Genomic DNA, 22,850 nt, shown 5'->3' with positions numbered 1-22,850 from the left:
TACAGGAGACACACCTCCTCCCTCACGATGAAAATAGGCTCCGCTCCAAACATTTCCCTCACCAGTACTTCTCATCTATTTTGAACTAAACAGCGGGAGTGGCCATCCTGGTCTCCCGACACTTCAGGGGAAAAGTACTATTTAAAGAGGCCGAACTAAGGGGGAGGATGTTTGCATACTCACTACAAATTGACTCTAGAACTATCACAATAGCCTCTATATACTAAGCAAAGTCAAGCGCACACAACCTGAGTTTGTTCATAGGTAAGGTGTTGTAACATTCGATGAAAGGATAAGATCAAACTCCAATGTTATTGTCTTGTTTGTTTTTTATTTATCCGGTGAGAGTATTTGTTTCACAAGAAAGCAGCGGACACGTGTTTCGTCCATATCTGGGTAGACCCGTGACACTTCAGGGCTGTCGAAGTTAGGCTGAAGGCAGTATCGTGGGACCGGTGATAATTCCAACCCGGTCCTAATCGGGTGTGAGTAATGATAGACGCAAGAAGGATATGCTTTTTCGAGCGTCAAGGTAATGTGTTGCGGGTATCAGGGTCCGACGCGGGTATGCGGTCGGTTAAATATAGGCAAGCCAATCCGCTTGTCCTAGGTTATCGGCTTGTTGCCATTACGAAGGGGATGGGATGTCGTCCCTGTGTTCTCCGGGTTTGTCACAAACCCGGAGAACACACGGACGACGTATTGGCGACCATAGAGAATCCAGCCTCCTCCTTAGCGGCCTTCCTTGACGAGCTTGCAGCATTTGGCCAAATAGCTGGGTTTAAAATAAATATCCATAAATTACAAGCTCTTAACCTAACCCTGCAGTAACACTCCCTAGTCGCCCTTCGACAATCCTTTCTTCTTCAGTGGGCCACGTTCCATATACTTAGGACTCCAAATCGCCCCCACAATTTCCTAGACAGTGTTGCTCAACTATTTTGCACTGATCCATCAGGTACACTCCGAGTTTAGTTGCTGGTGGAACCACTCTTCTGGCCTGGGAGGACAGCCGCAATGAAAATGTCAGTTGTACCCTGGATCTTGCATCTATTCCATGTACTACCAATTGAACCACCGGGCTCCCTTCGCTCCCTCCAGGAAAATCTCAATTGCTTTGTCTGGACCTACAGTTGTCCCTGACTCCAAAGAGACCTAGCTTATGGGCCCCCTTGGAGAGTGGCATAGGGGTTTCGGACCTAGTCCGGTACTACCTGGCCACCCAACTAAGAATCTTTGTAGAGTGGCACCATGCACAGAGTCAGAAAACATTGGCTCTTTATAGAAAGGGCACGTGCAGGGCGACCCCTGTGGAGAATACCCTTCCTTCCTAAAAACGCACGGCCCCCCAATTTTTAGCTCTCCTCAATCACCAAAGCAGCACTAGCAATATGGGACATGGTGGCGACTCAAAGGAACCTCACCTCCTTCCCCTCCCTCGACACCAATAGTATGGAATTCTGATTTTACACGGCCCTAACTAACCCAACGTTCTACCGCTGGAACCAAGCAGGATGCAGATCGGTGGGACACATGTTCGACATGGAGGTTCCCATCCTGTTTAAATTCCTTCCCCAAGAGCACAGACTCCCCGAAGGTGAGTGCTGCACTACACCCAGATTCGTCACTGGGTGATGTAACCCACAACTTGACATGGGGCGCAACAACATCTTACCCTATATGAACGCTGGCTGCTTTCTAGCACACCTAGCACACATCTTATCACCCATCTGTATTGGCTCCTAAGCCTGGAGAGCACAACCACCAAATCCCCAGGCCAGAAGTGATGGGAGTCAGGGAGTTGTCTCTAAAAGAAAGGAAAGATATCCACTACTGTGCTCGACACACAGCCTGTAATGTCCCAGGCACTGAATCGGCAAATAATATATTGGTATCTCACCCCATCAGAATACACAAACACATACCATCTAGATCACCTGACTGCTGGCGCCAATATGGATCTCCTGGCACACTACTACACATACTATGGGAATCCCAAAACTTGCACCGTACTGGGCACAGGTTCTTAAGGACAGACACACACCTAGAAACAGAAATACCCAGATTCCCGGCTTATATCCTTTCTGGTCTCCCTAACACACTCTTCTTCCCAGCAGAGGCATACACATTGGGCTAGCACTACTGGCAGCCCTTCAGAATATATTAGTGCCATGGGGTACCATTCACATTCCCAATCATCCAGGATGGCTACACTGACTGTGGTACATAATGGGGATGGAGCAAATCACCCTCACACTAATGAATGAAGGATCATCATTCCCCAAGCTCTGGAAGCCATTCTTAAACAATTGACAACAGAATTTCGCGAACTCACATGTCCTAAATACTTACGCCTACTTCACCTGTTGGAGGTCAACACAACACATACTTAAGGATGCTTATTCAGAGTGGAATGTGGGAGACAGTGGCACATTTCTGACATACTTCTAAGCAGGTCCCCGGGTCCGGGGAAGTTATGGGGCTACTACACAAATGTATTCACCGCGGCCTGTGGTTTTCAGGCCATCAAGCCATCACTGTATGTTATAACTGTAACAACAAAGAAATTTAAATCATAAAAATGACGAGTTGCAACTTCTATGTGTACGCACACAGCTTGCGCTGTGCATGGTGCCGTTTTGCGATGATTGCAACAGTGGGGACAACCACCCGGCGCTGAAAATCATTGTGAACGCCATTTATCTAACACACTCCGCCACTTGTGGAGCTCCATGTAGCACAGCAGAGCTTTTTTTGCACTTTACTCTATGAACTCCACCCAGATTAAAAAAATATAGAGTAAATTAACAACAAGCACTTTTATTCTTAAGAAAAATAGATTGTGATGCGATGTAATCTTTATGTCAGAATGAACTGTGTTACACCTTCTATATATTTAGCATTTCTGATGGAATCGGAAAAGAGCAAAATATGTACATTCTATGCTAACTTCATAGACTCATGGCAGCTTAGATAATCGTGAAATAACTGGTGTTTAGGGCACGGAGAGCAAACTGTCCATTTACAAATCACGAACTTTCCGATGACATCGTGGAACTTAGCAAGACGTTCAGTGTTATGATACAAATATTAAAAATGATAAAAGGAAAAAAAACTAGAATTGAAAAATTAAATGTATGCTTTAAAAAAAGATCTGGCAGGTGTCCTAAACAGCCACATTTCCACTGATGCAATTGTTTTTCACACAGTTATGAACATGAAGGTTTTAGGACCTAGGAGCATGCCGAATGGGAACAAGGCTCCTCCCTGTGTCTCATTGATGCCTGCTGTGATAAATTACATCCTGTCACAAGTCCAGGCAATGAGCACTTTCACATTTCAATGAACTGATATCATGAATGGTCTATATTGTGACATATTGTATTACCTGCTCCAAAGCTCTCTTCACCACAAAGGGAACATCTCCCAGAGTCCATGAGATTTGCAATGAACCTCCATCCAGCTGGGGTTTCATAGACAGGGATTTTCATTGACTTTGCTACCCTGGAAATGAAATCAAGAGAGTCATGAGGGATTGCTGTGTGTGCAAAATCTGAAACCAGTAAGAAGCAAAGATATTACATAGAGCTCTTGGCAGGGATGTTTAACTCATTAAGATATTGTTTTATTAATGCATAATTGAATATTCAAGATCAAACTACTTATCAGCATTATGACATAAATATTAACTATTGCTTAAGGCTGAACGTGCTAGCATCCCTGGGAGCTCTATCAATACATTTTCGGGGTTGCTGGTTTCACCACTCCCAGAACCTATTGTGCAACTGTGAGGAATAAGAGGCCAGGTGACTGTTTCAACAGTGATTTTCTAGCTTAGTTAAGCTGAATACTTAGGTCACAGGTAGTCTGAGTAGATGCATAGAGAAGGACTGGACAGCGGCAGCATATGCTTATAATCAGCCACAAACTCTGTGTCACCTGTTAGCATAACAGAAGTTCTCTTTGCCCCATACGGGGAGCAACAGTGCGGGATGTACCAACCTCCGTATCACCACCTTTGCTAAGTATCGTCTGTTCACTCAACACATGAATGCATGACATTGCTCTAAGTCATGAGATATGTTGCTTTGAAGACTTCAACAGGAGGCCATAGGGCACTGATTTTTGCTGGCCACAGTTAATCTAATGAAACAGGTATATATTGGTATGATATTTCTAACGATGGGCCTAGTTGTTGGCACATACAGAAGAACAGGAAGTTCAATGACTGCCATATTCACATGCATAGTAACAAGGAGCATAGTCTTTGGCATAAAACACAGAACAATGGTAATTTTCACTGGTTCAGAAATCTAGTAAAATGAATATTCATATGACATCACACACAAGAGCTCCCTCGACTCTCCACCTCCTGTGCAACCGACTCCCTCTCCAACACCGAACACCTCCACTTACACATCCAGACCAGCCCCAGAACCACGCTTCATGGCACCTTCGCGTACAGACCCCCTGGGCCTCCCGCTCCTTTTTCAAGCATCATTGCCGACCTCATCGCACCCCACGCCATTGCCTCCACTGACTACATACTCATCGGAGACCTGAACTTCCACCTCGAGAACCGCAGCGGCCCCTACTCTACCGCCCTCCTGGACAACCTGGACAACCTCAGACTGAAGCAGCTCCTCACCTTTCCCACCCACAAAGCCGGAAACAGCCTCATCCCCATCTTCGCAGGAGGGACAAACATCCACTTCAGCCACACCTCACAGCCCCTCTGGACAGACCACCACTGCACACACTTCTTTTTCAGCACCACCACCACACACAAGCCCGCCCCGTGCCCATCACAAAGAAATTGGAGGAATGCCACAGAGGAGCTCCTCAACTCTACCCTCATCCATGACCACCCCCTCCCCCATGACCGACGGCAACTCTACAGCCACAGAACTACACCGCTTGATCACCAGCTGCGCAGACAAGCCACCCCGACAGACAACGCCCCCTCAAAGGAACTCTTCAGCAGTTCACCAAACCCTCAGCGAAGCCACAGACGTTACACCATCCCAGAACCTCTGCAACAAGCTCGGCTCCTACTTCCACCTGAAAATCAAGGCCCTCTATGACAACTTAAGCGAACAGACTCCTGAAACCACCCTCCCCTCCAGCAATGACAGCCACCCCACCATCACCACCTGGACACCGGTTACCACCGAAGACACCACCACGACCATGAAAAGCACCCACTCAGGAGCCCCAATGGACCTGTGCCTGCCCCACATCTTCCACAGAGCTGCTGCCGCCATTGCGCCTGAGCTACGCTGCACCATCAACGCCCACCTTTGAATCCAGCATCTTCCTGATGACTGGAAGTGGGCTGAGGTCAAGCACCTCCTCAAGAAACTCACGGCTGACCCAACAGACTTGAAAAACTACTGGCCCATGTCTCTCCTTCCCTTTGCAGCAAACGTCACTGAGAATTTCGTCAACGCCCAGCTGACCACCTTCATAGAAGAGAACGCCATCCTCGACTCCTCCCAGTTCAGATTCTGCTGCAACCACAGCACGGAGAACACCCTCCTCCCTGCCACAGACGACATCTGCGTGCTACTCAACCAGGGCCACACCGCTGCCCTCATCCTGCTAGACCTCTCTGCAGCCTTCAACACCGTCTCCCGCCAGACTCCACAACACCGGCATACGGGGAACCGCCCTCGACTGGATCCGCTACTTCCTCGCCAGCAGGAGCCAAAGGATCAGACTCCCACTCTTCCTCTCCGAACCCACAGAGATCAACTGCGTAGTACCCCAAGGATCATAGCTCAGCCCCACACTCTTCAACATCTACATGGCCTCCTTCGCTGCCATTGTCAGACAGCATGGACTCAGCACAGTATCCTACGCCGATGACACCCAGCTCATCCTCTCCCTTATGAAGATGCCTGGAGACAGGCTCAGCTTCCAGGAATGAATGAAAGATGTTGCAGCCTGGATGAGCATCAGCTGCCTAATGCTCAACTCAGAGAAGACAGAGGTAATCATCCCTGGACCCCCCCCCCCCACTGCTTGGGACAACTGGTGGCCCTCCACCCTCGGAAACTCACCCACCCCGACAGATCAGGCCCGGAACCTCTGTATCATTCTAGACTCCTCCCTCACCATAATGTGCCAGATCAACCCCGCCACTTCCACCAGTTTCAACTCCCTCCGCATCCGTCACAAGACCTTCAAGTGGATCCCCCCGAAGCAAGAAAGACCATCACCCATGTACCCATAACTAGCAGACTGGACTATGGAAACGCCCTCTACACTGGAATCAATGAATCCCTGCTACACAAACTCCAGACCACCCAGAACACCACAGCCAGACCAGTCCTCGGCATCCTACGTCATGAGCACATGACACAGCACCTGCGAGACCTCCACAGGCTGCCAGTCGAGAAGAGAGTAACTTTCAAGCTACTCACCCACGCCTACAAATCCCTCCACAACATCGGACTCAAATACCTCAACGAAAGAATCTCTTTCCACGCACCCAAAAGAAACCTCCACTCCGCCGACCTCGCCCTAGTCGTGACCTCGTGCATCCGCAGAGCCAGAGCAGGTTAAAGGGCCTTCTCCTACATCGCAGCCAAAGCCTGGAAAGAGCTCCCAGTCAACATCAGACACTCCCCTGTCCTGCACAGCTTCAGAAAGAGCCTCAAGACCTGGCTTTTCTGGCTGACCCAGAGCTAATTTTGGTTAATGCTTTGATCTGAACTCTGAAATGTAGTGTCACCAGTTAATTGGGATTTTTTAGTCCCACCACACTATTGTGTACTGACACTTGTGTTTTTTCTGTCCTTATTGTCCCCCTTCTTAACCAATGCTGCTCACAATTATGTTTAATAATACCAAAGCACAGGTGGCAGTGCAGGCTAATTGTTTGCATCAGGGTATTCATAACATTTGATTTCAATTCTTGGAAGCAGTCAATTAATTTGAACAAGGGGAAAAGTGAGAAAATGTTATTAGAGTGCTAAACATGTTGGACAAAAAGATTGTGAATGTGCAACCAGAAGATGCTGCTTAATGTGTCAAATTGAATTGTTGTGTTACAAATGGTGCTGAGAACTACAAAGACAGACAACAGACTATTGAAAGAGGGTAATGTACACTGAATTACCAGATATTAAACACCCAACATTATATGATACTTCCATAAACAATATGAAATATGCATTTTTGCATCGAACAATTATTGTAACTGGGATTATTGGGTATGAGTTGAATATGGGAAAAGATAAAGTAAAATCAGGAAAAGATCTGGCATAAATTTGACTCATGCAAGACTTAGATACATATATGTTCTTTGAAGTTTTATCATGGATATTGCCCTATTCATGCTCCTGGGGCAGAATTGTGATAAAGATAATGTTGGAAACAGTGCAAATGTTTTCTTAATGTCTCTATATTTATATAAATTGTAGTCATATGAAACATTATATTGATTTACTTGCTTAGCAACAAGTGTTGATTGCCATATGGTTGTCTAAGATAGAGCTGGCGTAGAATTTGATAGACCTGCAGGCGCCGTTTGTAAAGCATTTGGCATCATACATTCTAAATTGTGGGAAGAGCAAAGCACAGTAAAACCTTAAAATAAAATGCGGATATGCGCCAACGTCTTAAAATATAAAGATAAGCGATGAATTAATATGTTGTATTCATATGCCTTGAAAAGTGTTTCTCTTTCATACATGATCATGCAGTATTTCTAAATAAACTTAAATGGTACTAGCATTGCATCATCGTCAAAATAATTTTGCAATATATTTTAAGTTGACATTTTTATTGTAGCACGGCTACTATGCGCAGTGGTTCGTTCAAAGTGCTATGTAAATGAGAATTCAATGCATTCATCTAAGCACTTCTCTGGCTATGGAGCCGCACGTTGGTGAATATAACATTTCCAATCTAACGTGAAGGAAGGAAAGTTTACATTCTATGAAGGACATGGATTGTTGTAGTTCTTTTTCCTATGGTTCATGGAAAAAGTAGTTTGACGTGTTGATTTATGTAACAACTAATAAATGAAGTAAAGAGAGAATTGCATTATCCTCCCCCCTCGGTCCTGACATAGAATCCATTATGGGCTCTAGTAGGGCATTTCAATACTGCCCACAGTAGCACTGTTTTTATGCAGAGTATAGCAGCTTCACACAAAGAGGGGGCAGCACTTATGTAGGTGTACTGGTGCATGCTCTGCATAGTGTGATGCAGAGTAAATGCTATCCAATGCGACACCTTTCGGTACAGACAAGGGGGCAAATGTACTATTTTTTCATGCAACACAGCACAGCAACCTAAGTTACTAGGGGTTTCTTAGAAACATGCTCTTGATCCTTGCTCCGATTCAAACTTCACATCTCCTTTTTCACTAGGATCTCATCATCAATATACTATTGAATTCACAAAGAATGGCTGTCCTCCTAGCATTTGTCTCTCTTGCTCGAAGATTGTTCAGCCTTGTAATTGTTTTAATATCCTTTTCGTTGACTCTTATCAGGGTGCATTAAAATTAATGCATTTTGGATGCAGAATAAAATAAATGGAAATATGAAATTAGAACACGGTACATGCTCATCATAGCATAAAACTGCTTCATGTGCCTGGTAGCGGTATCCAATAGCACAATTCAGGATAAGATTAGCAGTCTTTCCTCAGGGTCATGGGAGGTGAGCTGCACTTGGAATGAAGTGTACCGACTGATTACTAAGCTGGTTTTGCTCACTAGTCTGGTTTTAAGCCAAGTCAAACGCAACAGACTTACTCCATTATCTCTTTACAACATTAGAATATATGCTCTGAAAGCCTTTACTCTTCAGTGTCCAGTGTGTTTGTAGCATCATCACTTAGCAATGTAGTGTAGCATTTGAATAGTGTCTCATTTCCCTGATGGGCCCCGCAGCACTTTTGGCTGAACAATGAAGCAGCTACTTCATTCATTGTCAATGATTGGCAGAATGTTGATTCATAAAGTGCTTTTTTTTGGAGGTTTTGGGTGTTTCAAGCTTTACGAAAATTCCAACTAGGAATCTCGGCTATGAAGTTATTATGGGTAGTAATGGAGGACAGAGTGATAAATCAAGAGGAATACACTGGACAACAAGTTGAATTAGTCAGCTCATTTCCAAAAGATTTAAGGTCCAATATTCAGATACCCAACATATCAGATGATTCCAGGGCTCATCAAGCAATTAACAGTAGACCTACTTAGAGCCTTATTATGACTTTGACGGTCCATAGGACCGCCATAGTCGTGGTGGCGGTTTGTGCCCCCACAACTGGCGTTCCTCCCACCCTATTACGACTTGGGTGGTTGGACTGCCACTGGACCGCTGCAACCGCCAGAGATCAGTGATCCTGTGGCAGTTGTGCAGCGGTCATAGGCAGCAATATGCAGGCGGTGCCATAGCACCACCACCAAGCATATTTCGAGTTTCCATCACCACCACAGTTTTCATGAAAAGTGTGGCGGTTAGGAAACTAAGAGGGCCCTACGGGGCCCTCTGTTGCCTCCGGGCCTGTGGGTGCATGCAGGGGGCACATGTTGTGCCCCTCTGGCAGTATGCACTCCCTGTTCCTGCACGGCGTGGACTGCACAGTCCATGCAGCGGAGGAACGTGTTTTGGCACTCCCATTGCGGTTCATTTCTAAGGCTTAGATATGAGCCTTTGAAAGGCTCGCACGCTGTGGGACCACCATAGCATTGCCCGCCAGACCACAAATGAACTTGTAATCTGGCGGGTGGTGTGCAGACGAGTTTGGTGGTGTGGCAGTGGCGTGCTGGTGTGGCAGCCTGCTGCTACACCACCAAGCTCGTAATCAGGCCCTAAGTGCTCAATCGAAGGGAAAGTCCACCAGCTAAAGAAAAAAATATGTTGCGCCATAAAATCTACAGAACAGAGGTCAGCAGCAGAAAACCTTACAAAAATAGTGTTTTAGCAACTTTTCAAATATACCTGAGCTGGGGAGGGCACCCCAAAACGTTATCCTTGCTAATTGGATCCCTAACCTTTTAGTGCCTGAGACATCTCAGCAAGATCCCTATGCTTAATATGGTGCTATTAAGAGGATAGAGCAAGAAAGCATCCCTTTGTGAACAGTACATATAAAGCCATGTTTTGGAAACAGCCTTAGGTTGGAACAGCAGGTTCCCTGATTTTCTTAGTTTCATCTTTGTTTTTAATAAAGCAGTAGTGTAGACAGTAGGCGCCTCTCTCTATGTTTGGCTGAGGCTGAGCAAGGTAAAATGTGTACAGGAGGTTTATTGGCATATATGTACCATCAAATGTGAGCAGGGTAGTTAATGGCATACAATTAAATGTTCAGTTTGCTGAAAGCAACCTAAATGCTGCCAAAGCATGGAAGGTAATTTTTTTATATCTGAATGTGCCAGCAACCCAGCATTCTGCTAAGGGTTGTACTCATTAAGTGGCCCTCTGAACGCCCCAAACATCCGAAATACCTAGGGTCTTATTCACAAAGCAATTTACATCAGTAAGCCTATGCTTATTGCAAATGTAATTGTAATCGCATTTATACAGTGTTTACTACCACTGACGAGGCATCAAAGTGCTTTTCGGCGAGTAGCACACTACTCAGGAACCCACAAGTAATTAGTGGTGAATTAGTATAGTGAAGTATGAAATTTATTTGAGTAGTGGACACGTAAGTTTGCTATTTGGATTGCAAAAGGATAGTGGAGGGATAGAAGAGGGAAAGATTTGTTTTTGTATAGTGCTTGCTACCCCTGATGAGGTGTTGAAGCACTTTTCAGCGAGTAGCACACTACACCGGAACCCAAAAAGGATCAGTATAGGGAAATATGAAATCAATTTGAGTGGTGGACATGTGAGTCTGTTAGTTGGTTTGAAAAGTATAGTGGAGGGATAGAAGAGGGGAGGATCTCGAAAGTGTTTATTTGGAGATCAACAGGAGAAGGTTTGGGATGAGTAAAGGGGAGGTGGAGAGGGAAGAGTCTGAGAGACAGGTTTAGAAAGGTGTGTTTGGGAGATCTCAATAGTAAAAGAGGTTTGAGATGATGCATAGTGTGTTGGAAGAAGAGGAAAGAGTCTAGAAAGGCTTATTTTGGGAATCACAGTCTAAGAATGGGGTTTGGAATGAGTCAGAGAGTAGAGGTAGAGGGTATACCTTATGGATATACATTATGGATTCAGGGCTAACTAAGTCGAACATAAGGGGTGCTTCAGTACCCACAATTTGTGGGTGCATAACGTTTATAACTGGGATATGCTAAATATGGAATTGGCATGTTTCAAAAGTAACATGATTCAAAAGAACTATTTTACGAAATATGCTGGAGCAGAATTTCTATGTGGCCCGAGGTCTACCTTCATAATATGACTAGGGAAAGGGATACAGAATCAAAAATCTATTTAATTGATTTTTAGCAATTATTTCCCAAAGATATTTCTTAGAAAAGTTCTTTATCTGTTCCTGAAGCTTGGACAGTCCTCAAACTGGTTCTGCCAGGCTCATTCTCCTTTCATGACAGTAATTAGATTTACGCAGCTCCATTAAAATGTGCAAAGTGACTCCCATCAAAGAATAAAGTATCTTTGAGAGCAGTTGGCCTGAGGGCAGATTTCTGACTTGAAAACCAGTGTTAACCTATGGGAGAGCCAGCCTTGACATAGGTTTTTCATTAACATGACATGTAAATATTACATTAAATATATGTGTTTTACTTTTAAAATACCATGCACCCTGTCCTTTGGGCATTTAGGACACACCTTAAGGGTGACTTATAAGTACTAACAAGCATTGACAAAGCCAACAAATCTCATCTGCAAGAGAGCTATTGTCTTTTTCAATTTTTTTTAGCCATGTTGTTCTGTAGCATGGCTGCTGTTCATGTCTCTAAATTTACAATTGTGACTTCGCCACAAAAGGATACCTGGCAAGTGTAAATGATTTTATTATTGTACAATTATATACTACCACTACATACTACACATAAAATCCAACCAAAGGAGTGGGAAAAAGGCGAATCAATGCGTGGATTGTCTTGAGAGCATGTAGATGCCACAAACTCGTGAGTTTGTTTACTTTCACAAACTCCTCTGAGACTTTTTTCAAGACTGAAATGGATTGGAGATTTATTCCAGAAAAGGGCTCAACTTACTTGTCTTCAAGTCTGGGAAAGGGACGGGACACCCATGAAGTTGGAGGGACTACATGGGAGTATAGAGGATAGGATACCTCCACGAGTAGACAGTTTTCTCTGTGAAAAAACACAGAGTTCTGCAATGGAAAGATAGCAAGGATTACATGGCATTCCCAGTAGAAAACTTGTAAATTTGCGATCCATGCAGCATTCCAGGCACACTATGGGGAATGTTTCTTAATTTTCAAAACTCGTAAATCTACATGTGTATAGGAGAACCTGTATGGTTGAGGGTTTTAAAAGTATTTGTGAATACGGCCTATAAAAAGTTCTGATCATCACTCATAAGTGAAGCACCATAGTTTTGATTATTTATGACCTCTTCTCCTTAAACATATTACTTTTTTGGGATGAGTTATGTATTTATATACTAAAAAAATATATGTGCAAATTCCCCCCCAAAATAGTACACCTCTACTCATAAAAGTACTCATTTATTACTTTTTGCAGATCACATACATTAGCAGTGGGCATACTCCTAGGAACATCATATGCTCCTATTCTCTGTGTACGTCCATCTACATAGCATAGATGAGGCACCGGGAGAATGTAGTGCATTGTGCAAAAATACAGTCTTTTACTTTTTTTGCGAATTACTGATAGACGTAAATAGAGGCATTTTTACCATTATTGTAAGTTTAGATCCAAAATAGTTTTATAAATCTGCCGATAGACTGCAAATAAATAATAACCATACAACTATAACTATCTACAAAAATATGGGCTTTCCTTTAGTCCAACTATCAAGTGCTTGATTCTAAACATGCAGTACTGGAGATAGAACAGTAAAGGACTACAATCTTGGGGGACATTAACTTAGCTGGATTTAAGAATTTTTAACAGGTTGAAATGTTTAGGTATTTTTGTATGGACTTTATTTCTTTTAGGTGTATATATTCTCATGGAATAACAATAACCTTCACCTCCTTTGTGGAAAATTGCAGCTCAACCATGAGCAAAGAGTGACACCATTGGTTGTACTACTGAATAAGGATACTAACAATATCATAGTACAAGAATATCGGTGAAAGAATATCGAGGGACAACATTTCGAAAGTAAGTACATATAGGAAAGTATAGATTTACAATTTCTAACTCCACATCTACGCACTGGATCACTGACACAATATAGGAATCAACAATATCATGTAACACAAATATTGAGTCTAAAATATAATTTACAAAAATATAACTTCCCTATCCTTATAATGGTAAGTACAAAAATCTCAAACAAATATTGCTTCACATTAACGTTGTTAAAAGACTTATATATATATATATATATATATAGATATACAATATATTTGTATCTATCTATCTATATCTATCTATCTATATCTATATCTATCTATATCTATATCTATATCTATCTATATCTATATCTATCTATCTATATCTATCTATCTATATCTATCTATCTATCTATATCTATCTATCTATCTATATCTATCTATCTATATCTATCTATCTATATCTATAACCATCTATATCTATCTATATCTATCTCTATCAATCTATCTCTATCTATCTATCTCTATCTATCTATCTCTATCTATCTATCTCTATATATCTATCTCTATCTATCTATCTCTATCTATCTATCTCTATCTATATATATTTATCTATCTATATTTATCTATCTATATCTATCTATCTATATCTATATATACATATATATATATATATTCCTGCAAAATCCCAAGGCATCAGCATCCACAACAGCGCAACATCAGTAGCTGGTATGAAAGTAGATAGAAATTTATTCAAGCATCAAGGTCCAAATGACACGTTTCGGCTGTCAGACATGCAGCCTTGATCACATAGCGTGCTGTGAAGTCATGGGGGAAATATATACAGGTGAGTGTAGTAGTCTTATTACTATGTCAGTTACAATGAGAAGGCATTTTACTACAGTTTACTACATATAGCGTGCATGTTGTTTTACTGCAAGGAGGAAAGCAACATATCTGTGACATTGGTCGGCATGGAAAATCATAGACGACAGACTATTAATTATTGTAGTTAAATATCCTAAATAGTAAAAAAGAAAGGTTTCCCTTTAGGATCACTTTACTGGAGATTCAGTCAAGCCACATCAATCAACTCACATGCCCGGTAATTCGCCGTTCAACACACAAGAACAATAAAGCACTTACAAAGAAAGTAACAAATATGCAAAAAAGGTATCACAATATTTATTACTCATTAAAAACCAACAGTATTCCCTAATACACAAATTCATAAAAAGGCTATTCCAAAGAGGGTTTTATACAACATCAAATTAAAAAATGAGAGAACATTTTCATAGGACTACAGGAGACAAACAGACAAACTTTGTCTTAAAAATTGTTATTTCAGATACAATTAGGACAACAGAAAGCGAGAGATTTGATTCCCTATCACCATAACCCTGTTGGCCTTTCCGAATACAACATAGATTAGGGCGTCAACGCGTTTCGGTGGTGTTTAATCTATACAACCATCACAGCATGTATCCCAGCGTAGATCGCAGCACACTCGTGCGCAAATGGACTAGCGGCTTTATTTTGTTGGTTGTGAATTTGCACTATGTATTTGAGACTGACATTAAGGTCATTAAGATGTTTTTATATTTATGGTATATGAGAATATTATGATTTAGATTGCTATAATTTACAATGCAACATTATCGAGTTTGCTTTAGTGCTATCGACATGAATTGTAATATAATGGCATTATTTAGAATGTACAGATTGAACCACTCCTTCACTCCAATATGTCGGCTGCTTAGATATGTGAAAGTCCTTCATTACTGTTCATTATTCGTTATTTATGTTTGCGGATAATGGTTGGTTCCTTACACGTGAAAAGCCTTGGGATAGGTGAAACGTGTTGTGTGAATAAACAGCAGTTATACTGATGAGATGCTGGGTCTTTCTTTCCTGAGAGCGCGCAAAGTGTAAAAGTTATGAGAAGGTATTTAAATAGTCAGGTTACTCCGCAGGCGTGCGTGCCACTCTCCGTGGGTCCCTGGAAGTCCGGAAGGAGTATCTTCGTTGTGGTATGTTTATATACATATACAAACACATATAATGTAACACAATAATTAAAAAAATATATTTTACATTATATTTGTTTTGTTTAATTCTTTAAATGTACTACTATAAAAGGCACATTATGTATACATATATGTATAAATCATATATACATACTTATTTATTTATTTACATTTACACGAAGCAGAAGAAATATTAACAATTCAATTCCAAAACATTAACTAAATGACCTAACAAATGAAATAAAGCATTTTTTAAAATAAAACAAGACATTTACAACAAATATTATAAACATTTAAAAACAAATAAAAATATAAACAAATATTATTAATTCTAAACAAATATTAATAAAAAATATATTTAACCAATATTAAGAAATCTGTTGGAGACTGGGATTAAATGATATACTATTCCCACTTAAAATTATGCAACAGTGTAGAAAATGTAGGACTTTGAAGGTTAAATATATTATTCCCACTCCAAATGGTAGGAAAAGCTTTGGACTCCGGAGAGGTTAAATTTACTACTACTCTTCTAGTCTGTGTAACAGTAGGGAAAGTGCTAGACTTCAAAGGGATTAAATGTACTATTCCTTTTCCAGTCTGTGCATCAGTAGGGAAAGCGTTTGACTTCGGAGGGGTTACATTTACTATTCTAACTCCAGTCTGTGCAACAGAAGGGAAAGCGTTGAACTTCAGGTGGGTAAGACTTACTATTCCCACTCCAGTCTGTGCATCAGTAGTGAAAGCGTTGGACTTTGGACGGGCTAAATGTACTATTTCCACTCCAGTCTCACAACAGTAGAGAAAGTGTTTGAGTTCGGAGGGGGTAGATAATGATTAATTATTACTTAGTGAACTTCCCACCCTATCCCTCTACAAATCAAACAACCTGCAATGACACTATAAATTATTATTTGCAATGAAATAAAATTCTAATGGCCGGATTACAATTTTGGCAGTGTGGGAGCAGGCCGCCATGCAACAGCCCAGCTCCCACACCGCAAACCGCGTCCGCACATCGCCTGCTAGATTACGAGTTAGTTCGTGGTCTGGCAGACAGTGCTTTGGTGGTCCCATAATTTCCTCATTGCCACAGTTATCATGGAGGGCTCACCGCCATGAAAACTGTGGCTGTGAGGAAACTCATAATATGCTTGGTGGTACTGCAGCAGCACCGCCAACATATTGCTGGGCCAGACCTCCGTGCCACTGCAAAGGGATCATGGATCCCTGTTGGTTGTGGTGGTCCTGTGCCAGTTGGACTGCAGCACTTGCAATGCGGCGTTTGGATGCCACTGTGGCAGTTCCCGCCATGCCACTGCAAGTTTCACGACTGATGGACCACCACACTTGTAATCAGGCCCAAAGTCACTTAAAATGACAAACTATATTAAAAAAAATTGTAACAATTATACAAACAACAGTAACACAGAAAAATAATATATGAACTAAAACACATCAAAATAATTAAATAAACAATATTTTTTGCAACGATATTATTGAAAACGATATTAACAAAAACAATATACTTAACAAGGATATTACTGACCTGAAAAACAGATATTCTAGACAATTATATTTCTGCATCACAATATATTTTTATCACAATTTTTTTATAGTTATTTCTGTCTCTCGATATTTTCAAATCCAAATAACAATGCATCATTAGGATAGATGTACCACTCTAGACTTATTATCTGTTGATATTTTGTTCAATATTTTTTCCTCAATATTCTGTCACACTGATATCGTGACTACGTGCAAATCTGTGAATTGGGTAAATCGACCGCAAAAATACAGATGGAGTGATTGTGTCTGTCTCCTTGGATAAGCTAGAGCTTTAATTTTCAACAAAGAAGGCTAACCTTTTTCTTGTGGCCCTAATACAAATACACATATCCAACAGCCCCAAAATGGATACCCTTCTGGCTAACAAACATATGAGGTTGACCAGCACAGTCACCATAACGAATCTGGAGCCTAATGTTGACTGCAGTTTTAAGCTTTTGCATTTTGTTCTAGTGCAGAATAATTATTCATAGCAAATCAAGTGAAATAGCATCTTGAGAAAGATGAACCTCAGCTTCTGTGAGAATAGGCTGGTCAGAAGCTTTTGTGGGGTTTGGATCACAACCGTTACGCAGGGCCCCTCTCTGGTTTTATGGTAGCAACAGGACTTTATTCAAAATAAAAACAAGGGCCCGAGACTAGGCCTGCTGAAATTATGCCATAGTGGAGGGCCAAATGTTGTGGTAAGCTTAACTAAATTATGCAGAAAGAAAAAGCATATCATGCAGTATAATGCATGCCTCTGCATAACAGATTGCCTACCACTGCACAACAACACATGCAGTATAGTTTTTAGGTCTCGCCTGTCGATGCGCATGCGCATCGAGCAAGCGAGATTATTGGGACTTATCCACTCTTTATCCACACTGCAAGGAATCGTGGCGATTCCTTGCAGTGCCCGTGACTTTTAAGCTCAATGCGCATGCGCATTGAGTTTAAAAGCGCGTGCACGTCCGTCTTTGTTTACCCGCTCCGCCCCCTCCCCTTCCCGCCGTCTCGCATTTCCCCTGCCGCATCAAAGGCTTTCACGGCCGGCCGGCCATGCTTTCAGTTTCACGACCGGCCGGCCGTGTCAATTACATTCCAAAGCCCGCTCTCCCTGCTCCGCCCCCTGCTCCGGCCGAGACGTGCAATTTCATGTCAACAACGTAAGTACGGAGAGGCATTTTTTTACTCTATGCTTTAAAAACGCAATTCGTTATTTACTAAGACACCTTTCCCTTGCTAAAATGCCCCTTAATTGTGTGTCTGATGTTAGCTGCGTGCCCAATACACCTACCGTAACATTCAAGCACAACTAAACTTAAAGCCACCATTTTATACAAGTTTTCGTACAATCTGCGCCGTGTCGCATTTCTCCTCCCCCCTCCCCTCTCTTCCCTCCGTCTTGTTTGTTATTTTAACCGCTCCGCCCCCTCCCCTTCCCGCCGTGTCGCATTTTTGTTCATGCCTTTTGTTTTCATCCCCGGTTTGTTATGGGGTATTGGCCTCGACCATTGCATATGTAATCTTCTACACCATTTTATCATGGCCCCCATTTTTGCCCGCTTTGTTTCTTTTCTTGTTGTCCTCTGTATATTTTGTTAGTTAATCTAAGAGGAGGAGCTACTCTATAGTCCATCTTCTTATTTATCTGGCTTCCGCCCAGCGCTAAATATTTAAACTCTGTTCCCGACCCTCAAAGTGCGTTGCATCTCGGCTGTGAGCACTCGGTTACCCTGCCCGGATGTTTTTTTTGCACCGCCTGATCCTTTACTCAAAGTAACACCCCTCGTCGCAGCTGCATTTTTATCTTTAACGCCCTCGCAATCTCCTACTTTGGCACCATTGGTGGACCGATTTTATATAATTGTCTGTGCGCGTATATGCCTTTTGCACTTTACGAGTCTCCTACTATCATTCTCTTTTTGTATACCGTGGCAGCCCATATCCTGCACTGGGAGCTGCTGGCTTCCCGGTGCTTCTCTCGTTCCCTCGCTGACATGGTAGCTGGGGCAATAATCCCGTAAGCTCCCAAAGCGTCAGTGATAGAGTGTCTTAAATACAGGTCATGACTCATTAATCCACTGCCAGACACCTTACATTCCAACACACCCGGTTCAGATCGAAGACTACTGATTTCAAAGCTACCCCCCAAATACCGATTTGAACCCTCACTCACACTCACTCACTCACCCTCACTCACCCTCACTCACCCTCACTCACCCTCACTCACCCTCAACCCCTCACCCTCACTCAGCCTCACTCACCCTCAACTCCTCACTCACCCTCAACCCCTCACCCTCACCCTCACTCACCCTCAACCCCTCACCCTCAACCCCTCACTCACCCTCACTCTCACTCCTCACTCCCCCTCACCCTCACTCACCCTCAACCCTGCACCCTCACTCACCCTCAACCCCTCACCCTCACTCACCCTCACTCACCCTCAACCCCTCACCCTCACTCACCCTCACCCTCACTCACCCTCACCCTCACTCACCCTCACTCACCCTCAACCCCTCACCCTCACTCACCCTCACCCACCCTCACTCACCCTCAACCCCTCACCCTCACTCACCCTCACTCACTCACCCTCACTCACTCACCCTCACTCACCCTCACTCACTCACCCTCACTCACTCACCCTCACTCACCCTCACTCACCCTCACTCACCCTCACTCACCCTCACTCACCCTCACCCTCACTCACCCTCACTCACTCACCCTCACTCACCCTCACTCACCCTCACTCTCACTCACCCTCAACCCCTCACCCTCACTCACCCTCAACCCCTCACTCACCCTCACTCACCCTCACCCACCCTCACTCACCCTCACTCACCCTCAACCCCTCACCCTCACACAGTGCAATAGGTCTCGGAGCATTTGAGTTAGAGCTTTTAGAAATGTTTATGGCTTTTTTTTTTAATTCTTTAGCATTGGCTACAGGAAACAAAAATGCTAAAGATTTAAAAAAAAAACCATAAACAATTCTAAAAGCACTAACTCTAATGCTGCGAGACCTATTGCATTTCCAATGCTTGTTGTAACTTTTGATCCATTTGAGCCACAAACAAATACCTTTTTATAAATCTGCTAATTATGCAGAAGATGATGGACTATGTGGCAAGTGCAGCAAATCCATAATTATGTGGAAAAGGATGTAGCCACAGAATTGCATAATTCCAGTGGCCCTGCCTGAGGGTAGAACTCCCATACCGCAAAAAGGACCCCATAATTCAAAACACTCCAAGATTTACCTCTGGCGATTCTTCAGCTAAAAAAGGCACCCTCCTCAACATTAAACCCAACAAAGTTAAAGGTTTTTATTACAAAATCTCACAATCAAGCAGTACAAACTAAATGCCATGAAGGCTCAAATGCAAAGTAACGAGTGGCGCGCAAGGAAGGTTAGCGTGGAAGAAACGCAACCAAAAGCGACGAGAGCGTGTAGGAACCTAAGCGGCACAACACGCGAGGCTCAAAGAACCACAAGGGAACAGAGCGAGGCAACGGCGGTGAAGAAGGCGAAACAGACGGGAGAGGAAGCAGCGATCACAAGATGGCGGCGGGACTCTGGAAGGAGAAAGGAGAACACGGAAGGCGACAGACAGAACAAAAGCAACGCCGCCAGGAGGCAACAACCAAGTAAGCGCGTGCCCCCGGCGAAAGGAAGCCCAACGCTCAACGATCGACACGGGCCGCAGAGCAGCGACCGGAACCCGCAGGCCCACCGAATGCAAACATAGCCATCTTGGCAAAGGAGTAGAAGCGAAGGGCGGCCATCTTGCTACAATAGGGAGGCGAGCCGAGACACAACGGCCATATTGGTAAAGGGAGAGAAGGAAAGGGGCAGCCATCTAAATGCAGCGGTGAGCGAGAACGGCGGCACGGACGAGAGAGGAAGCAAGAGCAGACCTAACGCTGCAGCACTCAGGCGCACTGCAGAGCAGGGGGAGACCGCCGACAGGGAAAACAATCCGTAGGGCTAGCCGAGACAATATCAGCCATCTTAGATAAGGGAAAGAAGCTGGCGGCGGCCATCTAAATGTAGCGGTGAGTGGAAACGGCGGCATAGATGAGAGAGGAAGCAAGGGCAGACGGAGACCTAACGCTGCAACACTCAGGCGCACCGCAGAACAGAGGCGAAAACAATCCGCAGTACCAGCCGAGACAACGTCAGCCATCTTGGATGATGGAAAGAAGCTGGCGGCGGCCATCTTAATACAGTGGTAAACAGCGACATAACGAAGGAAACTACAAACCAGCAACACACCCGAGTGGGTGAAGCTCGGTGGGCTGACGCTGGCACAAGAAGGCAAATGAACAAAGAAGCGCAAATGCACTAAATAGCCGCAACAACCAACAGATAAGCGCATAGGAAGCGCAGGCGCGGCAGTCACCCGAAGGTGAGGAGAGGCCGCGAAACCCCAAGAGACAGAGCTGCAAGGGGGGGGAGCGCACGGATAACAATTTGGGCCCAGACAAGACGCTCAGAGCACCAGCGCTCACACGACAGCGCATACCCCCTGAGTGCGGGGCGGACAGACACAGAAGAGAGCCTAGACAATCGGGCGGCAGACTGTGCAGGAGACACGAGACTCAGCAGGGGCTTGCAAGGGCACGCAAACGCAAAGAGGCTGGCGGGGGCCAAGACCAGGACCCGTATCATTAAGTGGCCGTGCAGGTTCAGAGAAGGCACCCTGCCCCCACTTAGCAGCCAAACCACCAAAGCAGCAAAAGACCCTAAAGCAGAACCGACCAAACAGCAACAGAAAGAAGGGAGACTTCTGACATATCAAGTCAGAAGAGGTTTCGAAACCATGGCAGGGAAGGATGATAAGAAGATCACAAACGATCCTAAAAAGAGCAAAAATGATATTCCAGACTCACCAGCAAAGAAACAAAACGGCCAAGGCAACGAAACGATAACGCTGGACACGCAACTGAAGAAAATCACGGAGGGCAATGACCTAACAAAGGCCACAAAAAAGACCGTGGATAACATCCAAATGGAACTAATAGCAATAAGGGCCGAGCAAAGCAGAGCTAATGGAAGGTTAGATGAAGTGGAGAAAAGGGTGAGCCATCTTGAGGATCGCACAGGGTCAATGCACAAAGACCTGGGCTTAGTGATCAGGAGAACGTCGACACTGCAAAGAGCAATGGCGGAACAAGAGGATAGAAGCCGCAAAGGGAACATCAGACTGCTGGGAATCCCTCTAGAAGAGGAAGACACCCCCGGTGCATGCGCCCTGATGCTAGAGACCATAATCCCGAAGCTCACAGGCCTTAGTTTTGATAGGCCCTTTGAGATCGAAAGAGCCTTCCGCATACCAGCTAAGAAACTGGCAAACTGCAACATCCCGAGACCAATAATCTGCAAGCCTCTACGAGCCAGTCATACAGAAGCGATTTTCACTGTAGCCAGGAAAGGCGTAGCAAATGTTGATCGATGGGAAGAAGGTGACAATCACTCAAGACTTTTCAAAAATCACGGTTGAAATAAGAAAAGGGTTCCTAGCCCTGCGAGATCAACTGCGCATAAACAACATCACCTTCACCTTTGCCGGCCCGTCCAGAATGAGGATAACGGACAAACACGGAAGCAGACTTTTTGAAGACCCCAGCGACCTAAGGAGATACTTACACAGCCCGGAGCCAGAGGAGATGGAGCTACAATGCCTGGGAGCTAAGCGAAGAGCGTTGTCGGACGGAGCCGAGGGAGAAGGAGAATAACACAAGGTAAAAGAACAACACACATAGACCACCCACAGAACCCGCAATTACACGCAATTACATGCACTGACAATCAAGAGAACTTTTAAGCGAGCAGAAATCTCAAGCCACGCAAGGCACGATACAAAGCAACTACCTCAGATAAAGCACTTTGTTGCACGCACATAGACAAACCACATCTACCTCAAGAGGGGAAAGGGAACGGCAATTACCTACCCGGCGGAAGACAACCAGCTACAACCAGCTGTATCCTTTTCGCACCCTGTATTATATACTGATTGATAATAACATCTAACAATCCTCTACTGAACTAAGTGTGCTAACCCTATGCAA

General features: G+C 43.8%; 1 protein-coding gene across 1 annotated transcript in view; it reads right to left on the bottom strand.

Moving 5' to 3' along the window:
* Positions 1 to 22,850, bottom strand: part of PGM5 (phosphoglucomutase 5) — an 832,754-nt gene that overhangs the window by 363,743 nt on the left and 446,161 nt on the right. Inside the window, exon 7 of the mRNA XM_086961233.1 lies at positions 3,389 to 3,504. Coding sequence (XP_086817359.1) covers positions 3,389 to 3,504 — 116 coding nt within the window. The remainder of the gene's footprint in view (positions 1 to 3,388; positions 3,505 to 22,850) is intronic.

Source organism: Lissotriton vulgaris, chromosome 3_1 (assembly GCF_964263255.1).
Source record: "Lissotriton vulgaris chromosome 3_1, aLisVul1.2, whole genome shotgun sequence".
NCBI lineage: Eukaryota > Metazoa > Chordata > Amphibia > Caudata > Salamandridae > Lissotriton > Lissotriton vulgaris.
This window is presented reverse-complemented; position numbering and strand designations above follow the sequence as displayed.